The sequence below is a fragment of the Oncorhynchus kisutch genome, linkage group LG7 (genome assembly GCF_002021735.2).
Source record: "Oncorhynchus kisutch isolate 150728-3 linkage group LG7, Okis_V2, whole genome shotgun sequence".
NCBI classification, from domain to species: Eukaryota; Metazoa; Chordata; class Actinopteri; order Salmoniformes; family Salmonidae; genus Oncorhynchus; species Oncorhynchus kisutch.
The window spans coordinates 55,973,341-55,993,242 of NC_034180.2; the positions used below are offsets into that span (position 1 = coordinate 55,973,341).

General features: G+C 45.7%; 1 protein-coding gene across 5 annotated transcripts in view; it reads right to left on the reverse strand.

The window, feature by feature from the left end:
• LOC109882006 (attractin) overlaps nucleotides 1-19,902 on the reverse strand; it is a 715,620-nt gene that overhangs the window by 110,181 nt on the left and 585,537 nt on the right. For all 5 annotated transcript variants that reach the window (XM_031829398.1, XM_031829397.1, XM_031829396.1 and 2 more), the window contains exons 7-9: nucleotides 8,640-8,730; nucleotides 3,940-4,189; nucleotides 1,696-1,879 (exon numbers count right to left, since the gene is read on the reverse strand). In XM_031829398.1, the coding sequence (XP_031685258.1) occupies nucleotides 1,696-1,879; nucleotides 3,940-4,189; nucleotides 8,640-8,730 (525 nt within the window). The remainder of the gene's footprint in view (nucleotides 1-1,695; nucleotides 1,880-3,939; nucleotides 4,190-8,639; nucleotides 8,731-19,902) is intronic.

A 19,902-nucleotide genomic window follows, 5' to 3' on the forward strand; every position in this document is an offset into this window, starting at 1 on the left:
GCAGAGTAGAACACTTGAAAAAGAAAAGCGGAGCCTCACCAAGAGCTCAGATGCAATCATTTAATATCCAACATTTGGACAGGCAAGCTGTCTTCATCAGGGTACAATGAAAACACTGCAGGTCACTAGTTTTTATAGTTTGAAAGGACACAAGTGTGGGCGTGGCCTGGCGTGGCCTGATATCATTGGCTGGTTTACAGATATAAATACAACATATAAAAAGCATGAATGGATCACATACGATCACAATGTGGCTACATAGACCTACAAACATGAATCATAACGGTATCTAGTTAACATTAGCCTTCCATTAGCCTAGCTACATATTGAACCAACATCCTCTCAGGTCAGGGGCACAACAATGTATGAATTAATGGTTGGATCAGAATCACCGTCATAATCATTGGCCAGTGCGTAAAATTAAGTAAAACCCCAAGTCCCTATCTCCATCCATGGTTCATTTAGGAAAGGGACCATGAGATGCACCAATTCAAGTTTTTCTGTCAATGACGTTTGCTCTCAATGCGATTTGGTCAGAGTGACACCAAATTCAAACTGGCTTCCTTTGACACTTTTTTTTGGTGCACCAGGATCAGTCACAGTTGAGCACCATGCCGATTGGCTATTTATTTTATTTTTTATGTAATCAAGGGAGGCCAGATGCTCGCTACTTCCCTAGCATTCAATGCTACGTGCGGCAACAATGCCATTCTCGTTTGGACCAGACAGCATCAGATAGAGGGCCTACACATAGAGAGACAGAGGGGTGTCGTCTTGCTGGCTCGGATGCTTTCTCCGGTGAGATACATTCAGCTTCATGCGAATTGAAAAAAGATTAAACAGAGACGAAAGATAAATATTCTTTCCCTTCTTCCCTTTGGCAGCCACTGCATAGAACACCTGCTACAATAATGGGTCGACAGGCACAATGGATGACATTTCAGACAATTTTTTAAAAAAGTATATTTTCAGACAGTAGAATTCTGCTCAGGCATAGAATGTTCTACTGTTTCCCTGACAACAATAAACGTTGCTGATTGACGTGTTGTTGTGTTGTCTAAGCAGTGTTTTATGGTAGATAGATGTTTTCTCTTTCTACTAAATGTATTGGTAAGTCTGTGTGAGTGGTCTGCGAGCAGGCAGCTGGCAGGCAGGCAGGCAGCAGGCAGGCAGCAGGCAGGCAGGCAGCAGGCAGGCAGGCAGGCAGCTCGAAATAATCTGATTGACAGTTCTGGTTACCTAGTAATGGACTTTAGCCCTGCTTCAGAAGCAGCATTCCTTTACCGACAAGTTGAACGCCCATTCGATACTTCGAAACGATCACCAGAGAAGGTTTTGTGGCGGCATTTAAAAAGCCATAGTGTACACTTTTCAGACAGATAAATGGTGCAGCTGAGGCACTTTCCAGGTGCCACACTTTATATAAGCATATTTATATACTAAAATAGGCTAAAATATTCTGCCCATATGAACAACATTTATTTTAGGCCATAACAATGTGTAGGCATACATCATTTAATAAAAAGCACTAAACATACACATTTAATAAACAGACTCATGAACACAATCAGGCAATAGGCTACAGCTGGCTTCACAGCCTCCCTGCGAAACCCAATGTATTGTAGCCTCACCCGGATAAACGTTGTGTCAGTGCTTCGGTTCAGGCGCTACTCTGTTCAGGCAGGCGTTACTCACCATCGGCTGCGGTCCACGTCGTACTTGTACAGGTCTCCAGACAGGCCGTACTTGTTAGCGCTGAAGGCCTTGTACCCTCCGTGGATGTAGATGGCCCGGGAGGAGGGGTCAAACACACTGCTGTGGCCGTACCCTCCCTGCACCAGGGCTCCATCGGTAACCACGGCACGCCACGTGTTCCTAGCTGGAGCAGTCACAGAACACAACGTAAGGTCTACATACATTGCATTCGGGAAAGTATTCAGACCCTTTTCCAATTTGTTACGTTACAGCCTTATTCTTTCTCAAGCTACACACAATACCCCGTAATGACAAAGCAAAAACAGGTTTTCAGAAATGTATGTAAAGTTATCAAAAATATCACATTCACAAAAGTATTCAGACCCTTTTCTCACTACTTTGTTGAAGCATCTTTGGCAGCGATTACAGCCTTGACTCTTCTTGGGTATGAAGATACAAGCTTGGCACACGTGTATTTGGTGAGTTTCTCCCCATTCTTCTCTGCGGATCCTCTCAAGCTCTGTCAGGTTGGATGGGGAGTGTCACTGCACAGCTATTGTCAGGTCTCTCTAGAGATGTTCGATCAGGTTCAAGTCCAAGCTCTGGCTGGGCCACTCAAGGGCATTCAGAGAATTGTCCAGAAGCCACTTCTCCGTTGTCTTGGCTTCTCCCCGTTGCCCACAGCATGATGCTGCCACCGCCATGCTTCACCGTAAGGATGGTGCCAGGCTTCCTCCAGACGTGACACTTGGCATTCAGGACAAAGAGTTCAATCTTGGTTTCATCAGACCAGAGAATCTTGTTTCTCATGGTCTGAGATTAAGGTGCCTTTTGGCCAATTCCAAGGGGGCTGTCATCTGCCTTTTAATGATGAGTGGCCACTGTGTTCTTGGGGACCTTTAATGCTTCAGAAATGTTTTGGTACCCTTCCCCAGATCTGTACCTTGACAAAATCCTTTCGTCTCAGAGCTCTACGGACAATTCCTTCGACCTCATGGCTTGGTATTTGCTCTGACATGCACTGTCAACGGTAGGACCTTATATAGACAGGTGTGTGCCTTTCCAAATCATGTCCAATCAATTGAATTTACCACAGGTGGACTCCAATCAAGTTGTAGAAACATCTCAAGGAAGATCATTGGAAACAGGATGCACCTGAGCTTTATTTTGAGTTTCACAGCAAAGTGTCTGAATACTTATGTAAATAAGGTATTTCTGTTTTTAATTTTTAATAAATTTGCCAAAATGTCTAAAAATGGCTCCGAATGCACTGTGTAGCATAACAACTGTAATCCACGTTGTTCGCTGAAACAATAACAGAACGGTCAGGGCTTTAGGGGATCAAACACATTTAATGATACTACATAACAGAACGGTCAGGGATCTGGCATTAGGGGATCAAACACATTTAATGATACTACATAACAGAACGGTCAGGGTTCTGGCTTTAGAGATGGATAGGAACATTAACCAGCTGTTCAGGAGGGATATCACACCTGGCACAAATTATTGTCTAATTCAGTTTTTACTGCTGAGGGGTGACCTATACCTGTACCCAGAGAGGAGTAGTTCAGTCTGGGTACAGGGGGTGGCTTGGGGAGGGCCCTGACCTTAAAGATCTCATCCAGGCCTGTCTGTTTGACTCCTAGTACCGTGCTTGCTGTGGTGATAATCCTTCTCAGCATATTTCTCTGGCTGACAGTGTAGACCGGGTGAATTGATACACCATCCAAAGTGTAGTTAATAACTTCACCACACTCAAAAGGATATGCAATGTCTGCTTTTTTTACCCATCTACCATTGGAAAACCTCCCTGGTCTTTGTGGTTGAATCTGTGTTTGAAATTCACTGCTCGACTGAGGGACCTTACAGATCATTGAGGTAGAGGGATGAGGTAGTCCTTAGAACATCATGTTAAACACTATTACTGCACACAGTGAGTCCATGCAACTTATGGGATTTGTTAAGCAAAGTTTCACTCCTGAACTGATTTAGGCTCCTTGCCATAACAAAAGGGTTTGAATACTTCTGACTCAAGACATTTTAGCTTTTCATTTTTTATTCATTTGTAAACATTTGTAAAAACATAATTGCACATTGGCATTATGGGGTAATTGTGTGTAGGCCAGTGACAAAAAAACATCTCAATAAATCCATTTTAAATTCAGGCTAGAAGAACAAAATGTAGAATAAGTTAAAGGGTGTGAATACATCATCATCATCACCATCATCATCACCACTCACCGATGTCATACTGCTGCACCTGGCTGATGTATCCATATAGAGGGCAGTGTCCAAAGAGGACCAGCATGACCGCACTTCCTCCCTCCAGCAGGGGGGGCACTACATGAGCAGAGTGTCCCACCACAGCCCACTGTTCCTGGGCTCCAGCGGAGAGGGACACCCAGGTCTGGTTCTGGATGTGGAACACCCACAGCTGGCTGGTCACGTTGCCAGTAGAGTCTATTTTCCCTCCGTACATGTAGATCTTTCCCTGGGTTTAGAGGAGGAACAGGACGTTAGAGAGGAGGAACAGGACGTTAGAGAGGAGGAACAGGACGTTAGAGAGGAGGAACAGGACGTTAGAGAGGAGGAACAGGACGTTAGAGGAGGAGGAACAGGACGTTAGAGGAGGAGGAACAGGACGTTAGAGGAGGAGGAACAGGACGTTAGAGAGGAGGAACAGGACGTTAGAGAGGAGGAACAGGACGTTAGAGAGGGAGGAACAGGACGTTAGAGAGGGAGGAACAGGACGTTAGAGAGGGAGGAACAGGACGTTAGAGAGGAGGAACAGGACGTTAGAGAAGAGGAACAGGACGTTAGAGAGGAGGAACAGGACGTTAGAGAGGAGGAACAGGACGTTAGAGAGGAGGAACAGGACGTTAGAGAGGAGGAACAGGACGTTAGAGAGGAGGAACAGGACGTTAGAGAGGAGGAACAGGACGTTAGAGAGGAGGAACAGGACGTTAGAGAGGAGGAACAGGACGTTAGAGAGGAGGAACAGGACGTTAGAGAGGAGGAACAGGACGTTGGAGAGGGAGGAACAGGACGTTAGAGAGGGAGGAACAGGACGTTAGAGAGGAGGAACAGGACGTTAGAGAGGAGGAACAGGACGTTAGAGGAGGAGGAACAGGACGTTAGAGGAGGAGGAACAGGACGTTAGAGGAGGAGGAACAGGACGTTAGAGAGGAGGAACAGGACGTTAGAGAGGAGGAACAGGACGTTAGAGAGGAGGAACAGGACGTTAGAGGAGGAGGAACAGGACGTTAGAGGAGGAGGAACAGGACGTTAGAGGAGGAGGAACAGGACGTTAGAGAGGAGGAACAGGACGTTAGAGAGGAGGAACAGGACGTTAGAGGAGGAGGAACAGGACGTTAGAGAGGGAGGAACAGGACGTTAGAGAGGAGGAACAGGACGTTAGAGAGGAGGAACAGGACGTTAGAGAGGAGGAACAGGACGTTAGAGAGGAGGAACAGGACGTTAGAGAGGAGGAACAGGACGTTAGAGAGGAGGAACAGGACGTTAGAGAGGAGGAACAGGACGTTAGAGAGGAGGAACAGGACGTTAGAGGAGGAGGAACAGGACGTTAGAGAGGAGGAGGAACAGGACGTTAGAGGAGGAGGAACAGGACGTTAGAGGAGGAGGAACAGGACGTTAGAGGAGGAGGAACAGGACGTTAGAGGAGGAGGAACAGGACGTTAGAGGAGGAGGAACAGGACGTTAGAGAGGAGGAAACAGGACGTTAGAGAGGGAGGAACAGGACGTTAGAGAGGAGGAACAGGACGTTAGAGGAGGAACAGGACGTTAGAGAGGAGGAACAGGACGTTAGAGAGGAGGAACAGGACGTTAGAGAGGAGGAACAGGACGTTAGAGAGGGAGGAACAGGACGTTAGAGAGGAGGAACAGGACGTTAGAGGAGGAGGAACAGGACGTTAGAGAGGAGGAACAGGACGTTAGAGGAGGAGGACAGGACGTTAGAGGAGGAGGAACAGGACGTTAGAGGAGGAGGAACAGGACGTTAGAGGAGGAGGAACAGGACGTTAGAGAGGTGGAACAGGACGTTAGAGGAGGAGGAACAGGACGTTAGAGAGGAGGAACAGGACGTTAGAGAAGAGGAACAGGACGTTAGAGAGGGAGGAACAGGACGTTAGAGGGGGAGGAACAGGACGTTAGAGAGGAGGAACAGGACGTTAGAGAGGAGGAACAGATCGTTAGAGAGGAGGAACAGGACGTTAGAGAGGGAGGAACAGGACGTTAGAGAGGAGGAACAGGACGTTAGAACAGGAGGAACAGGACGTTAGAACAGGAGGAACAGGACGTTTAGAACAGGAGGAACAGGACGTTAGAGGAGGAGGAACAGGACGTTAGAGGAGGAGGAACAGGACGTTAGAGGAGGAGGAACAGGACGTTAGAGAGGAGGAACAGGACGTTAGAGAGGAGGAACAGGACGTTAGAGAGGAGGAACAGGACGTTAGAGAGGAGGAAACAGGACGTTAGAGAGGAGGAACAGGACGTTAGAGGAGGAGGAACAGGACGTTAGAGGAGGAGGAACAGGACGTTAGAGGAGGAGGAACAGGACGTTAGAGGAGGGGAACAGGACGTTAGAGGAGGAGGAACAGGACGTTTAGAGGAGGAGGAACAGGACGTTAGAGAGGAGGAAACAGGACGTTAGAGAGGAGGAACAGGACGTTAGAGAGGGGAGGAACAGGACGTTAGAGAGGAGGAACAGGACGTTAGAGAGGAGGAACAGGACGTTAGAGAGGAGGAACAGGACGTTAGAGAGGAGGAACAGGACGTTAGAGAGGAGGAACAGGACGTTAGAGGAGGAGGAGAACAGGACGTTAGAGAGGAGGAACAGGACGTTAGAGGAGGAGGAACAGGACGTTAGAGGAGGAGGAACAGGACGTTAGAGGAGGAGGAACAGGACGTTAGAGAGGAGGAACAGGACGTTAGAGAGGAGGAACAGGACGTTAGAGAGGAGGAACAGGACGTTAGAACAGGAGGAACAGGACGTTAGAACAGGAGGAACAGGACGTTAGAGGAGGAGGAACAGGACGTTAGAGGAGGAGGAACAGGACGTTAGAGGAGGAGGAACAGGACGTTAGAGAGGAGGAACAGGACGTTAGAGAGGAGGAACAGGACGTTAGAGAGGAGGAACAGGACGTTAGAGAGGAGGAACAGGACGTTAGAGAGGAGGAACAGGACGTTAGAGGAGGAGGAACAGGACGTTAGAGGAGGAGGAACAGGACGTTAGAGGAGGAGGAACAGGACGTTAGAGGAGGAGGAACAGGACGTTAGAGGAGGAGGAACAGGACGTTAGAGGAGGAGGAACAGGACGTTAGAGGAGGAGGAACAGGACGTTAGAGAGGAGGAACAGGACGTTAGAGAGGAGGAACAGGACGTTAGAGAGGAGGAACAGGACGTTAGAGAGGAGGAACAGGACGTTAGAGAGGAGGAACAGGACGTTAGAGGAGGAGGAACAGGACGTTAGAGGAGGAGGAACAGGACGTTAGAGGAGGAGGGAACAGGACGTTAGAGGAGGAGGAACAGGACGTTAGAGAGGAGGAACAGGACGTTAGAGAGGAGGAACAGGACGTTAGAGAGGTGGAACAGGACGTTAGGAGGAGGAACAGGACATTAGAGAGGAGGAACAGGACGTTAGAGAGGAGGAACAGGACGTTAGAGAAGAGGAACAGGACGTTAGAGAGGGAGGAACAGGACGTTAGAGGGGAGGAACAGGACGTTAGAGAGGAGGAACAGGACGTTAGAGAGGAGGAACAGATCGTTAGAGAGGAGGAACAGACGTTAGAGAGGAGGAACAGGACGTTAGAGAGGGAGGAACAGGACGTTAGAGAGGAGGAACAGGACGTTAGAACAGGAGGAACAGGACGTTAGAACAGGAGGAACAGGACGTTAGGACAGGAGGAACAGGACGTTAGAGAGGAGGAACAGGACGTTAGAGAGGAGGAACAGGACGTTAGAGAGGAGGAACAGGACGTTAGAGAGGAGGAACAGGACGTTAGAGAGGAGGAACAGGACGTTAGAGAGAGGAACAGGACGTTAGAGAGGAGGAACAGGACGTTAGAGAGAGGAGGAACAGGACGTTAGGAGAGGAGGAACAGGACGTTAGAGAGGAGGAACAGGACGTTAGAGAGGGAGGAACAGGATGTTAGAGGAGGAGGAACAGGACGTTAGAGAGGAGGAACAGGACGTTAGGACAGGAGGAACAGGACGTTAGAGAGGAGGAACAGGACGTTAGAGAGGAGGAACAGGACGTTAGAGAGGAGGAACAGGACGTTAGAGAGGAGGAACAGGACGTTAGAGAGGGAGGAACAGGACGTTAGAGAGGGAGGAACAGGACGTTAGAGAGGAGGAACAGGACGTTAGAGAGGAGGAACAGGACGTTAGAGAAGAGGAACAGGACGTTAGAGAGGAGGAACAGGACGTTAGAGAGGAGGAACAGGACGTTAGAGAGGAGGAACAGGACGTTAGAGGAGGAGGAACAGGACGTTAGAGAGGGAGGAACAGGACGTTAGAGGAGGAGGAACAGGACGTTAGAGGAGGAGGAACAGGACGTTAGAGAGGAGGAACAGGACGTTAGAGAGGAGGTACAGGACGTTAGAGAGGGAGGAACAGGACGTTAGAGAGGGAGGAACAGGACGTTAGAGAGGGAGGAACAGGACGTTAGAGAGGGAGGAACAGGACGTTAGAGAGGAGGACAAGACATGACAGCTCATGGCTTAACCTTAAATGCTCACTGTTGATAATGGTCAGAGGGTTTGGAGAGATGTATTGAGAATGAATAAATGCTTGAGATAAAGAACATTTCTTCAGTATCACGGATGCAGACAGTGAACTCAAACCCAAGACCCACATTCTGAACAACCAGGGTATAACAGGGAAATACTATTGTTATTACTTCAACATGCCTCTAGAACACATACCTCATGTAGTGCCAGAGAGTGTCCGTATCGTCCCATGACGGAGTTGACAGAGCGGTTGAGAGACAGCCAGCGATGGGAGCTGAGGTTATACCTGGGAGGAGAGAGAGAGAAGATCAGGACCACTGAGCATCAAAGGGCAAGACCAGGTAGGCCAGACCCAGGTAGGCCAGACCCGGGTAGGCCAGGACAAGGTAGGCAAGGACCAGGTTGGCCAGGACCAGGTTGGCCAGGACCAGGTAGGCCAGGACCAGGTAGGCCAGGACCAGGTAGGCCAGGACCAGGTAGGGGTTTGGTCACAGATAAGGTTCTCCATTGAGTCCACTCTCTTGTCCAGGACTAGGCTTAATGTGTGTCTGGGAAACCTAGCCGTTGAGTACAGGATGAAAAACCGGCACCTCTTTCAGAGGCCACTGATAAGGGGACATTGTTTTCCATGGTCCATCAAGCCGGATAGGAACAACTGTCCTGGTACAGAGCTGAAATGTAATACACACAGCTAATATGTGATGTCATGATGATACACACAGCTAATATGTGATATCATGATGATACACACAGCTAATATGTGATGTCATGATGATACACACAGCTAATATGTGATATCATGATGATACACACAGCTAATATGTGATATCATGATGTCCAGTATCATTTACTTTTGCCCCCTTTTTCATGATATCGTATTGGTAGTTACAGTCTTGTCTCATCGCTGCAACTCCCGTACGGACTCGGGAGAGGTGAAGGTCGAGAGCCGCTGGTCCTCAGAAACACAACCCAACCAAGCCGCGCTGCTTCTTGACACAATGCCCACTTAATCAGGAAGCCTCCCGGTCGCGGCCGGCTGCGACAGAGACTGGACTCGAACCCAGAATCTCTAGTGGCACTGCACCACTCTTGAGGCCTTTTGTTTTATTTTTAATGAAATTTTACAAGTGTTTGTGTCAACACCTGCTACCAACTAGCCACCTAGCTAGCCAGGTTGCAATAAAGCTTCGTCTGGAATAAGCTATCAACTCCTATGGCTGGACGCCGCTCGGCCTAATGGATGTTTCCGCGCCTTGTCATCTGTCCCTATCCGAATGGCCTGTGCTACCTGGAACTTGCCTGCCAAGGAAGTCGTCTCCATCTGCTTATCTTCCTCAATCTTGTAATGAAGTAGACTGAGAACAACAAGAAGATGGGACCAGGGCTGTCTGGAACAATTTCACAAGTTATGGAAACCGAAGGCAGCGGGCGGGAGTAACTGCGAGAGGTTCGGATCAGATTGACATAAGGAATAGCTTCGATGCACTGGTGCCTGATCTACCTGCACCTTCATCACTGCCTGTGTCTGTGACAGCTGTGCTGGCTGCTACTAAGCTGACTCCAGCAGTGGCTTTGTTGTTGAGTTTGCCTCCTTTCCCCCTCTCTGGATCTGATGGGGCACTGCATGCTGTGGGAGGTCTGGACCTATCGGTGCCTGGACCTATCGGTGCCTGGACCTATCGCCGGCAGCAGCAGGCATACACTATCCTGCTTCTCGTGGACCCGTGAAAGATTCAACGAATTGTGTGAGGGGTAGGAATGAGTGTATTTCTCAATTCCCATCTCCTGCCGTTATATTGGGCAGTTCAATGGTGATAAATGTCTCAGTCCCTGAAGTAAAAACATTGCGCTATCCAGGAGCACCTACATCAGGACATCAATAAGCTGCTCCCAAACATTATAAACCTGTCTGTCCAATTGATTATCCAGCGATATAGCATGGACGTGTTTTTAGTCCAATTGATTATCCAGCCAAAAGTACAGATGGCTCATCGCTTGACCAGATCGCCTTCCTTCTTCTCAGTCTCTTTCTCCTGCGAATGACGGGGATGAGGGCCTGTTCAGCTGTCTGAAATAAATCCCTCTTGTCCGACTCATTAATTAAAAATGATTCGTCCAATTCACTGTGCAGAAGCTCTTTTCGGTCATAAGAGACTGTAGCAGCAACATGATGTACAGAATAACAAACAGCACGGCTTGGTTAAGAACCAATAAAACGGCTCATCTCCGGCGCCATTTGTTTGATAATCTGTGAAATCAACATGGAGGTATATTTTCTGGGTGATTTCAATATTAGCTTTCATCAAGTTGCAGACTCAAGAAAAAACCTGGTTCAGGTTATCAGTCAACCTACCAGGGTAGTTACAAACAGCACAGGAATGAAATCATCAACCTAATCTTTACGACTGTAACCAGTACCTGCAACCTGGTTCAGGTTATCAGTCAACATACCAGGGTAGTTACAAACAGCACAGGAATGAAATCATCAACCTAATCTTTACGACTGTAACCAGTACCTGCAACATGGTTCAGGTTATCAGTCAACATACCAGGGTAGTTACAAACAGCACAGGAATGAAATCATCAACCTAATCTTTACGACTGTAACCAGTACCTGCAACCTGGTTCAGGTTATCAGTCAACATACCAGGGTATTTACAAACAGCACAGGAATGAAATCATCAACCTAATCTTTACGACTGTAACCAGTACCTGCAACCTGGTTCAGGTTATCAGTCAACATACCAGGGTAGTTACAAACAGCACAGGAATGAAATCATCAACCTAATCTTTACGACTGTAACCAGTACCTGCAACCTGGTTCAGGTTATCAGTCAACATACCAGGGTATTTACAAACAGCACAGGAATGAAATCATCAACCTAATCTTTACGACTGTAACCAGTACCTGCAACCTGGTTCAGGTTATCAGTCAACATACCAGGGTATTTACAAACAGCACAGGAATGAAATCATCAACCTAATCTTTACGACTGTAACCAGTACCTGCAACCTGGTTCAGGTTATCAGTCAACCTACCAGGGTAGTTACAAACAGCACAGGAATGAAATCATCAACCTAATCTTTACGACTGTAACCAGTACCTGCAACCTGGTTCAGGTTATCAGTCAACATACCAGGGTAGTTACAAACAGCACAGGAATGAAATCATCAACCTAATCTTTACGACTGTAACCAGTACCTGCAACATGGTTCAGGTTATCAGTCAACATACCAGGGTAGTTACAAACAGCACAGGAATGAAATCATCAACCTAATCTTTACGACTGTAACCAGTACCTGCAACCTGGTTCAGGTTATCAGTCAACATACCAGGGTATTTACAAACAGCACAGGAATGAAATCATCAACCTAATCTTTACGACTGTAACCAGTACCTGCAACCTGGTTCAGGTTATCAGTCAACATACCAGGGTAGTTACAAACAGCACAGGAATGAAATCATCAACCTAATCTTTACGACTGTAACCAGTACCTGCAACCTGGTTCAGGTTATCAGTCAACATACCAGGGTATTTACAAACAGCACAGGAATGAAATCATCAACCTAATCTTTACGACTGTAACCAGTACCTGCAACCTGGTTCAGGTTATCAGTCAACATACCAGGGTATTTACAAACAGCACAGGAATGAAATCATCAACCTAATCTTTACGACTGTAACCAGTACCTGCAACCTGGTTCAGGTTATCAGTCAACCTACCAGGGTAGTTACAAACAGCACAGGAATGAAATCATCAACCTAATCTTTACGACTGTAACCAGTACCTGCAACCTGGTTCAGGTTATCAGTCAACATACCAGGGTAGTTACAAACAGCACAGGAATGAAATCATCAACCTAATCTTTACGACTGTAACCAGTACCTGCAACCTGGTTCAGGTTATCAGTCAACCTACCAGGGTAGTTACAAACAGCACAGGAATGAAATCATCAACCTAAATCTTTACGACTGTAACCATTACCTGCAACCTGGTTCAGGTTATCAGTCAACCTACCAGGGTAGTTACAAACAGCACAGGAATGAAATCATCAACCTAATCTTTACAACTGTAACCAGTACCTGCAACCTGGTTCAGGTTATCAGTCCACATACCAGGGTATTTACAAACAGCACAGGAATGAAATCATCAACCTAATCTTTACGACTGTAACCAGTACCTGCAACCTGGTTATCAGTCAACATACCAGGGTAGTTACAAACAGCACAGGAATGAAATCATCAACCTAATCTTTACGACTGTAACCAGTACCTGCAACATGGTTCAGGTTATCAGTCAACATACCAGGGTAGTTACAAACAGCACAGGAATGAAATCATCAACCTAATCTTTACGACTGTAACCAGTACCTGCAACCTGGTTCAGGTTATCAGTCAACATACCAGGGTATTTACAAACAGCACAGGAATGAAATCATCAACCTAATCTTTACGACTGTAACCAGTACCTGCAACCTGGTTCAGGTTATCAGTCAACCTACCAGGGTAGTTACAAACAGCACAGGAATGAAATCATCAACCTAATCTTTACGACTGTAACCAGTACCTGCAACCTGGTTCAGGTTATCAGTCAACATACCAGGGTATTTACAAACAGCACAGGAATGAAATCATCAACCTAATCTTTACGACTGTAACCAGTACCTGCAACATGGTTCAGGTTATCAGTCAACATACCAGGGTAGTTACAAACAGCACAGGAATGAAATCATCAACCTAATCTTTACGACTGTAACCAGTACCTGCAACCTGGTTCAGGTTATCAGTCAACATACCAGGGTATTTACAAACAGCACAGGAATGAAATCATCAACCTAATCTTTACGACTGTAACCAGTACCTGCAACCTGGTTCAGGTTATCAGTCAACCTACCAGGGTAGTTACAAACAGCACAGGAATGAAATCATCAACCTAATCTTTACGACTGTAACCAGTACCTGCAACCTGGTTCAGGTTATCAGTCAACATACCAGGGTATTTACAAACAGCACAGGAATGAAATCATCAACCTAATCTTTACGACTGTAACCAGTACCTGCAACCTGGTTCAGGTTATCAGTCAACATACCAGGGTAGTTACAAACAGCACAGGAATGAAATCATCAACCTAATCTTTACGACTGTAACCAGTACCTGCAACCTGGTTCAGGTTATCAGTCAACATACCAGGGTATTTACAAACAGCACAGGAATGAAATCATCAACCTAATCTTTACGACTGTAACCAGTACCTGCAACCTGGTTCAGGTTATCAGTCAACATACCAGGGTATTTACAAACAGCACAGGAATGAAATCATCAACCTAATCTTTACGACTGTAACCAGTACCTGCAACCTGGTTCAGGTTATCAGTCCACATACCAGGGTATTTACAAACAGCACAGGAATGAAATCATCAACCTAATCTTTACGACTGTAACCAGTACCTGCAACCTGGTTCAGGTTATCAGTCAACATACCAGGGTAGTTACAAACAGCACAGGAATGAAATCACCAACCTAATCTTTACGACTGTAACCAGTACCTGCAACCTGGTTCAGGTTATCAGTCAACATACCAGGGTAGTTACAAACAGCACAGGAATGAAATCATCAACCTAATCTTTACGACTGTAACCAGTACCTGCAACCTGGTTCAGGTTATCAGTCAACATACCAGGGTATTTACAAACAGCACAGGAATGAAATCATCAACCTAATCTTTACGACTGTAACCAGTACCTGCAACCTGGTTCAGGTTATCAGTCAACATACCAGGGTAGTTACAAACAGCACAGGAATGAAATCATCAACCTAATCTTTACGACTGTAACCAGTACCTGCAACCTGGTTCAGGTTATCAGTCAACATACCAGGGTATTTACAAACAGCACAGGAATGAAATCATCATGTATTGATCACATCTTTATAAATGCTGCAGAAATTTGCTTTAAAACAGTATCCAAATCCATAGGATGTAGTGATCACAATATAGTAGCCATATCTAGGAAAACCGAAGTTCCAAAGGCTGGGCCTAATATAGTGTATATGAGGTCAGGCTGGGCCTAATATAGTGTATATGAGGTCAGGCTGGGCCTAATATAGTGTATATGAGGTCAGGCTGGGCCTAATATAGTGTATAAGAGGTCAGGCTGGGCCTAATATAGTGTATATGAGGTCAGGCTGGGCCTAATATAGTGTATGAGGTCAGGCTGGGCCTAATATAGTGTATATGAGGTCAGGTTGGGCCTAATATAGTGTATAAGAGGTCAGGCTGGGCCTAATATAGTGTATAAGAGGTCAGGATGGGCCTAATATAGTGTATATGAGGTCAGGCTGGGCCTAATATAGTGTATATGAGGTCAGGCTGGGCCTAATATAGTGTATAAGAGGTCAGGCTGGGCCTAATATAGTGTATATGAGGTCAGGCTGGGCCTAATATAGTGTATAAGAGGTCAGGCTGGGCCTAATATAGTGTATAAGAGGTCAGGCGGGGCCTAATATAGTGTATATGAGGTCAGGCTGGGCCTAATATAGTGTATAAGAGGTCAGGCTGGGCCTAATATAGTGTATAAGAGGTCAGGCTGGGCCTAATATAGTGTATATGAGGTCAGGCTGGGCCTAATATAGTGTATATGAGGTCAGGCTGGGCCTAATATAGTGTATAAGAGGTCAGGCTGGGCCTAATATAGTGTATAAGAGGTCAGGCTGGGCCTAATATAGTGTATATGAGGTCAGGCTGGGCCTAATATAGTGTATAAGAGGTCAGGCTGGGCCTAATATAGTGTATAAGAGGTCAGGCTGGGCCTAATATAGTGTATAAGAGGTCAGGCTGGGCCTAATATAGTGTATAAGAGGTCAGGCTGGGCCTAATATAGTGTATAAGAGGTCAGGCTGGGCCTAATATAGTGTATAAGAGGTCAGGCTGGGCCTAATATAGTGTATAAGAGGTCAGGCTGGGCCTAATATAGTGTATAAGAGGTCAGGCTGGGCCTAATATAGTGTATAAGAGGTCAGGCTGGGCCTAATATAGTGTATAAGAGGTCAGGCTGGGCCTAATATAGTGTATAAGAGTTCAGGCTGGGCCTAATATAGTGTATAAGAGTTCAGGCTGGGCCTAATATAGTGTATAAGAGGTCAGGCTGGGCCTAATATAGTGTATAAGAGGTCAGGCTGGGCCTAATATAGTGTATAAGAGGTCAGGCTGGGCCTAATATAGTGTATAAGAGGTCAGGCTGGGCCTAATATAGTGTATAAGAGGTCAGGCTGGGCCTAATATAGTGTATAAGAGGTCAGGCTGGGCCTAATATAGTGTATAAGAGGTCAGGCTGGGCCTAATATAGTGTATAAGAGGTCAGGCTGGGCCTAATATAGTGTATAAGAGGTCAGGCTGGGCCTAATATAGTGTATAAGAGGTCAGGCTGGGCCTAATATAGTGTATAAGAAGTCAGGCGGGGCCTAATATAGTGTATATGAGGTCAGGCTGGGCCTAATATAGTGTATAAGAGGTCAGGCTGGGCCTAATATAGTGTATAAGAGGTCAGGCTGGGCCTAATATAGTGTATAAGAGGTCAGGCTGGGCCTAATATAGTGTATAAGAGGTCAGGCTGGGCCTAATATAGTGTATAAGAGGTCAGGCTGGGCCTAATATAGTGTATAAGAGGTCAGGCTGGGCCTAATATAGTGTATAAGAGGTCAGGCTGGGCCTAATATAGTGTATAAGAGGTCAGGCTGGGCCTAATATAGTGTATAAGAGGTCAGGCTGGGCCTAATATAGTGTATAAGAGGTCAGGCTGGGCCTAATATAGTGTATAAGAGGTCAGGCTGGGCCTAATAGTGTATATGAGGTCAGGCTGGGCCTAATATAGTGTATAAGAGGTCAGGCTGGGCCTAATTATAGTGGTATAAGAGGTCAGGCTGGGCCTAATATAGTGTATATGAGGTCAGGCTGGCCTAATATAGTGTAATAGAGGTCAGGCTGGGCCTAATATAGTGTATAAGAGGTCAGGCTGGGCCTAATATAGTGTATAAGAGGTCAGGCTGGGCCTAATATAGTGTATATGAGGTCAGGCTGGGCCTAATATAGTGTATAAGAGGTCAGGCTGGGCCTAATATAGTGTATAAGAGGTCAGGCTGGGCCTAATATAGTGTATAAGAGGTCAGGCTGGGCCTAATATAGTGTATAAGAGTCAGGCTGGGCCTAATATAGTGTATAAGAGGTCAGGCTGGGGCCTAATATAGTGTATAGAGGTCAGGCTGGCCTAATATAGTGTATAAGAGGTCAGGCTGGGCCTATATAGTGTATAAGAGGTCAGGCTGGGCCTAATATAGTGTATAAGAGGTCAGGCTGGGCCTAATATAGTGTATAAGAGGTCAGGCTGGGCCTAATATAGTGTATAAGAGGTCAGGCTGGGCCTAATATAGTGTATAAGAGGTCAGGCTGGGCCTAATATAGTGTATAAGAGGTCAGGCTGGGCCTAATATAGTGTATAAGAGGTCAGGCTGGGCCTAATATAGTGTATAAGAGGTCAGGCTGGGCCTAATATAGTGTATAAGAGGTCAGGCTGGGCCTAATATAGTGTATAAGAGGTCAGGCTGGGCCTAATATAGTGTATAAGAGGTCAGGCTGGGCCTAATATAGTGTATAAGAGGTCAGGCTGGGCCTAATATAGTGTATAAGAGGTCAGGCTGGGCCTAATATAGGTATAAGAGGTCAGGCTGGGCCTAATATAGTGTATAAGAGGTCAGGCTGGGCCTAATATAGTGTATAAGAGGTCAGGCTGGGCCTAATATAGTGTATAAGAGGTCAGGCTGGGCCTAATATAGTGTATAAGAGGTCAGGCTGGGCCTAATATAGTGTATAAGAGGTCAGGCTGGGCCTAATATAGTGTATAAGAGGTCAGGCTGGGCCTAATATAGTGTATAAGAGGTCAGGCTGGGCCTAATATAGTGTATAAGAGGTCAGGCTGGGCCTAATATAGTGTATAAGAGTTCAGGCTGGGCCTAATATAGTGTATAAGAGGTCAGGCTGGGCCTAATATAGTGTATAAGAGGTCAGGCTGGGCCTAATATAGTGTATAAGAGGTCAGGCTGGGCCTAATATAGTGTATAAGAGGTCAGGCTGGGCCTAATATAGTGTATAAGAGGTCAGGCTGGGCCTAATATAGTGTATAAGAGGTCAGGCTGGGCCTAATATAGTGTATAAGAGGTCAGGCTGGGCCTAATATAGTGTATAAGAGGTCAGGCTGGGCCTAATATAGTGTATAAGAGGTCAGGCTGGGCCTAATATAGTGTATAAGAGGTCAGGCTGGGCCTAATATAGTGTATAAGAGGTCAGGCTGGGCCTAATATAGTGTATAAGAGGTCAGGCTGGGCCTAATATAGTGTATAAGAGGTCAGGCTGGGCCTCATATAGTGTATAAGAGGTCACACAATAAGTTTTGTAGCGATTCGTATTTTGATGATGTAAAGAATATTTGCTGGTCTGTGGTGTGTAATGAGGAGCAACCAGACGCTGCAATTGCTTATTCCAGTTACTAATAACTAATCACCCTTTAAGAAAATTACTAAAGATTTAAATCCCCTTGGATTGATGAGGGTAGAGGCAAAAGGTAAGGCAAATAAGTCTGGCAGCACAACCGATTGGCAAACATACTGCAAATTAAGAATTCATGTGACTCAACTAAATGAAAAATAAACTACACTACGAAACTAAAATAAATGATAAAACAAATGATAGTAAAAAGCTTTAAATTGATTGAATCAGATGGCTCATTCTTCACAAAACCCACTGATATTGACAACTACTTTAATTCTTATTGGCAGGATAAGCAAACTTGGGCATGCCAGCCACGCCAGCAACAAACGCTGACACATCCAAGCAGCCACGCCAGCAACAAACGCTGACACATCCAAGCAGCCACGCCAGCAACAAACGCTGACACATCCAAGTATATTGGACCAAATGATGAAAAGATAAGAATTGTACTTTTGAACACCGTAAAGTCAGTGTGGAAGAGGTGAATTTTGTTGTTGTTGTCTATCAACAATGACAAGCCACCGGGGTCTGACAATCTGTATGGAAAATTACTGAGGATAATACCGGACGATATTGCCACTCATATTTGCCATATCTTCAATTTAAGCCAACTAGAGAGTGTGTTCCCTCAGGCCTGGAGGGAAGCTAAAGTCATTCCTCTACCTAAGAATAGTAAAGCCCCCTTTACTGGCTCAAATAGTCGACCAATCAGCCTGTTACCAACACGTAGTAAACTTCTGGAAAAAATTGTGTTTGACCAGATACAATGCTATTTACAGATAGACCAGATACAATGCTATTTACAGATAGACCAGATACAATGCTATTTACAGATAGACCAGATACAATGCTATTTACAGATAGACCAGATACAATGCTATTTACAGATAGACCAGATACAATGCTATTTCACAGTAAACAAATTGACAAGACTTTCAGCAGACTTATAGGGAAGGACATTCAACAAGCACAGCACTTACACAGATGACTGGCTGGGAGAAATTGATGATAAAATGATTGTTGCGATTGTTTTGTTAGACTTCAGTGCGGCTTTTGACATTATCAATCACACTCTGTTACTGGAAAAACGTATGAGTTATGACTTTACACCCCCTGCTGTACTGTGGATGAAGAGTTACCTGTTCAACAGAACACAGAGGGTTTAATGGAAGCCTCTCAAACAGAATCCAGGTAGAATCAGGAATTCCCCAGGGCAGCTGTTTAGGCCCCTTACTCTTTTCAATCTTATTAATTAAACATTTCAAAAATTTCATTGTATTTGGGACAAATCATTCACTAAACCCTAAACCTCAACCAAATCGTGTAATGAATAATGTTGAAATTGTACAAGTTGAGGTGACTGAACTGCATGGTGTAACCCTGGATTGTAAACTGTCATGGTCAAAACATATAGATACAACAGTAGCTAAGATGGGGAGAAGTCTGTCCATAATAAAGCGCTGCTCTGCCTTCGAATAGCACTATCAACAAGGCAGGGACTCTAGTTTTGTCGCATCTGTTCAGTTGTGTGGTCAGGTGCCGCAAAACGGTACTTAGGAAAATTGCAATTGGCTCATAACAGGGCTGCACGGCTGGCCCTTGGATGGACACAGAGAGCTAACATTAATATGTCAATCTCTCCTGGCTCAAAGTGGAGGAGAAATTGACTTCATCACTACTTGTATTTGTGAGAGGTATTGACATGTTGAATGTACCGAGCTGTCTGTTGAGCACACAGCTCAGACACCCATGCATACCCCAAAAGACAGGCCACCAGAGGTCTCTTCAAAGTCCCCAAGTCCAGAATAGACTATGGCACATGCATACACATGGATTTTGTGTCATAGATATGTGGTAGTAGAGTAGGGACCTGAGGACACACAATGTGTTGTGAAGTCTGTAATTCATGTATTGTAA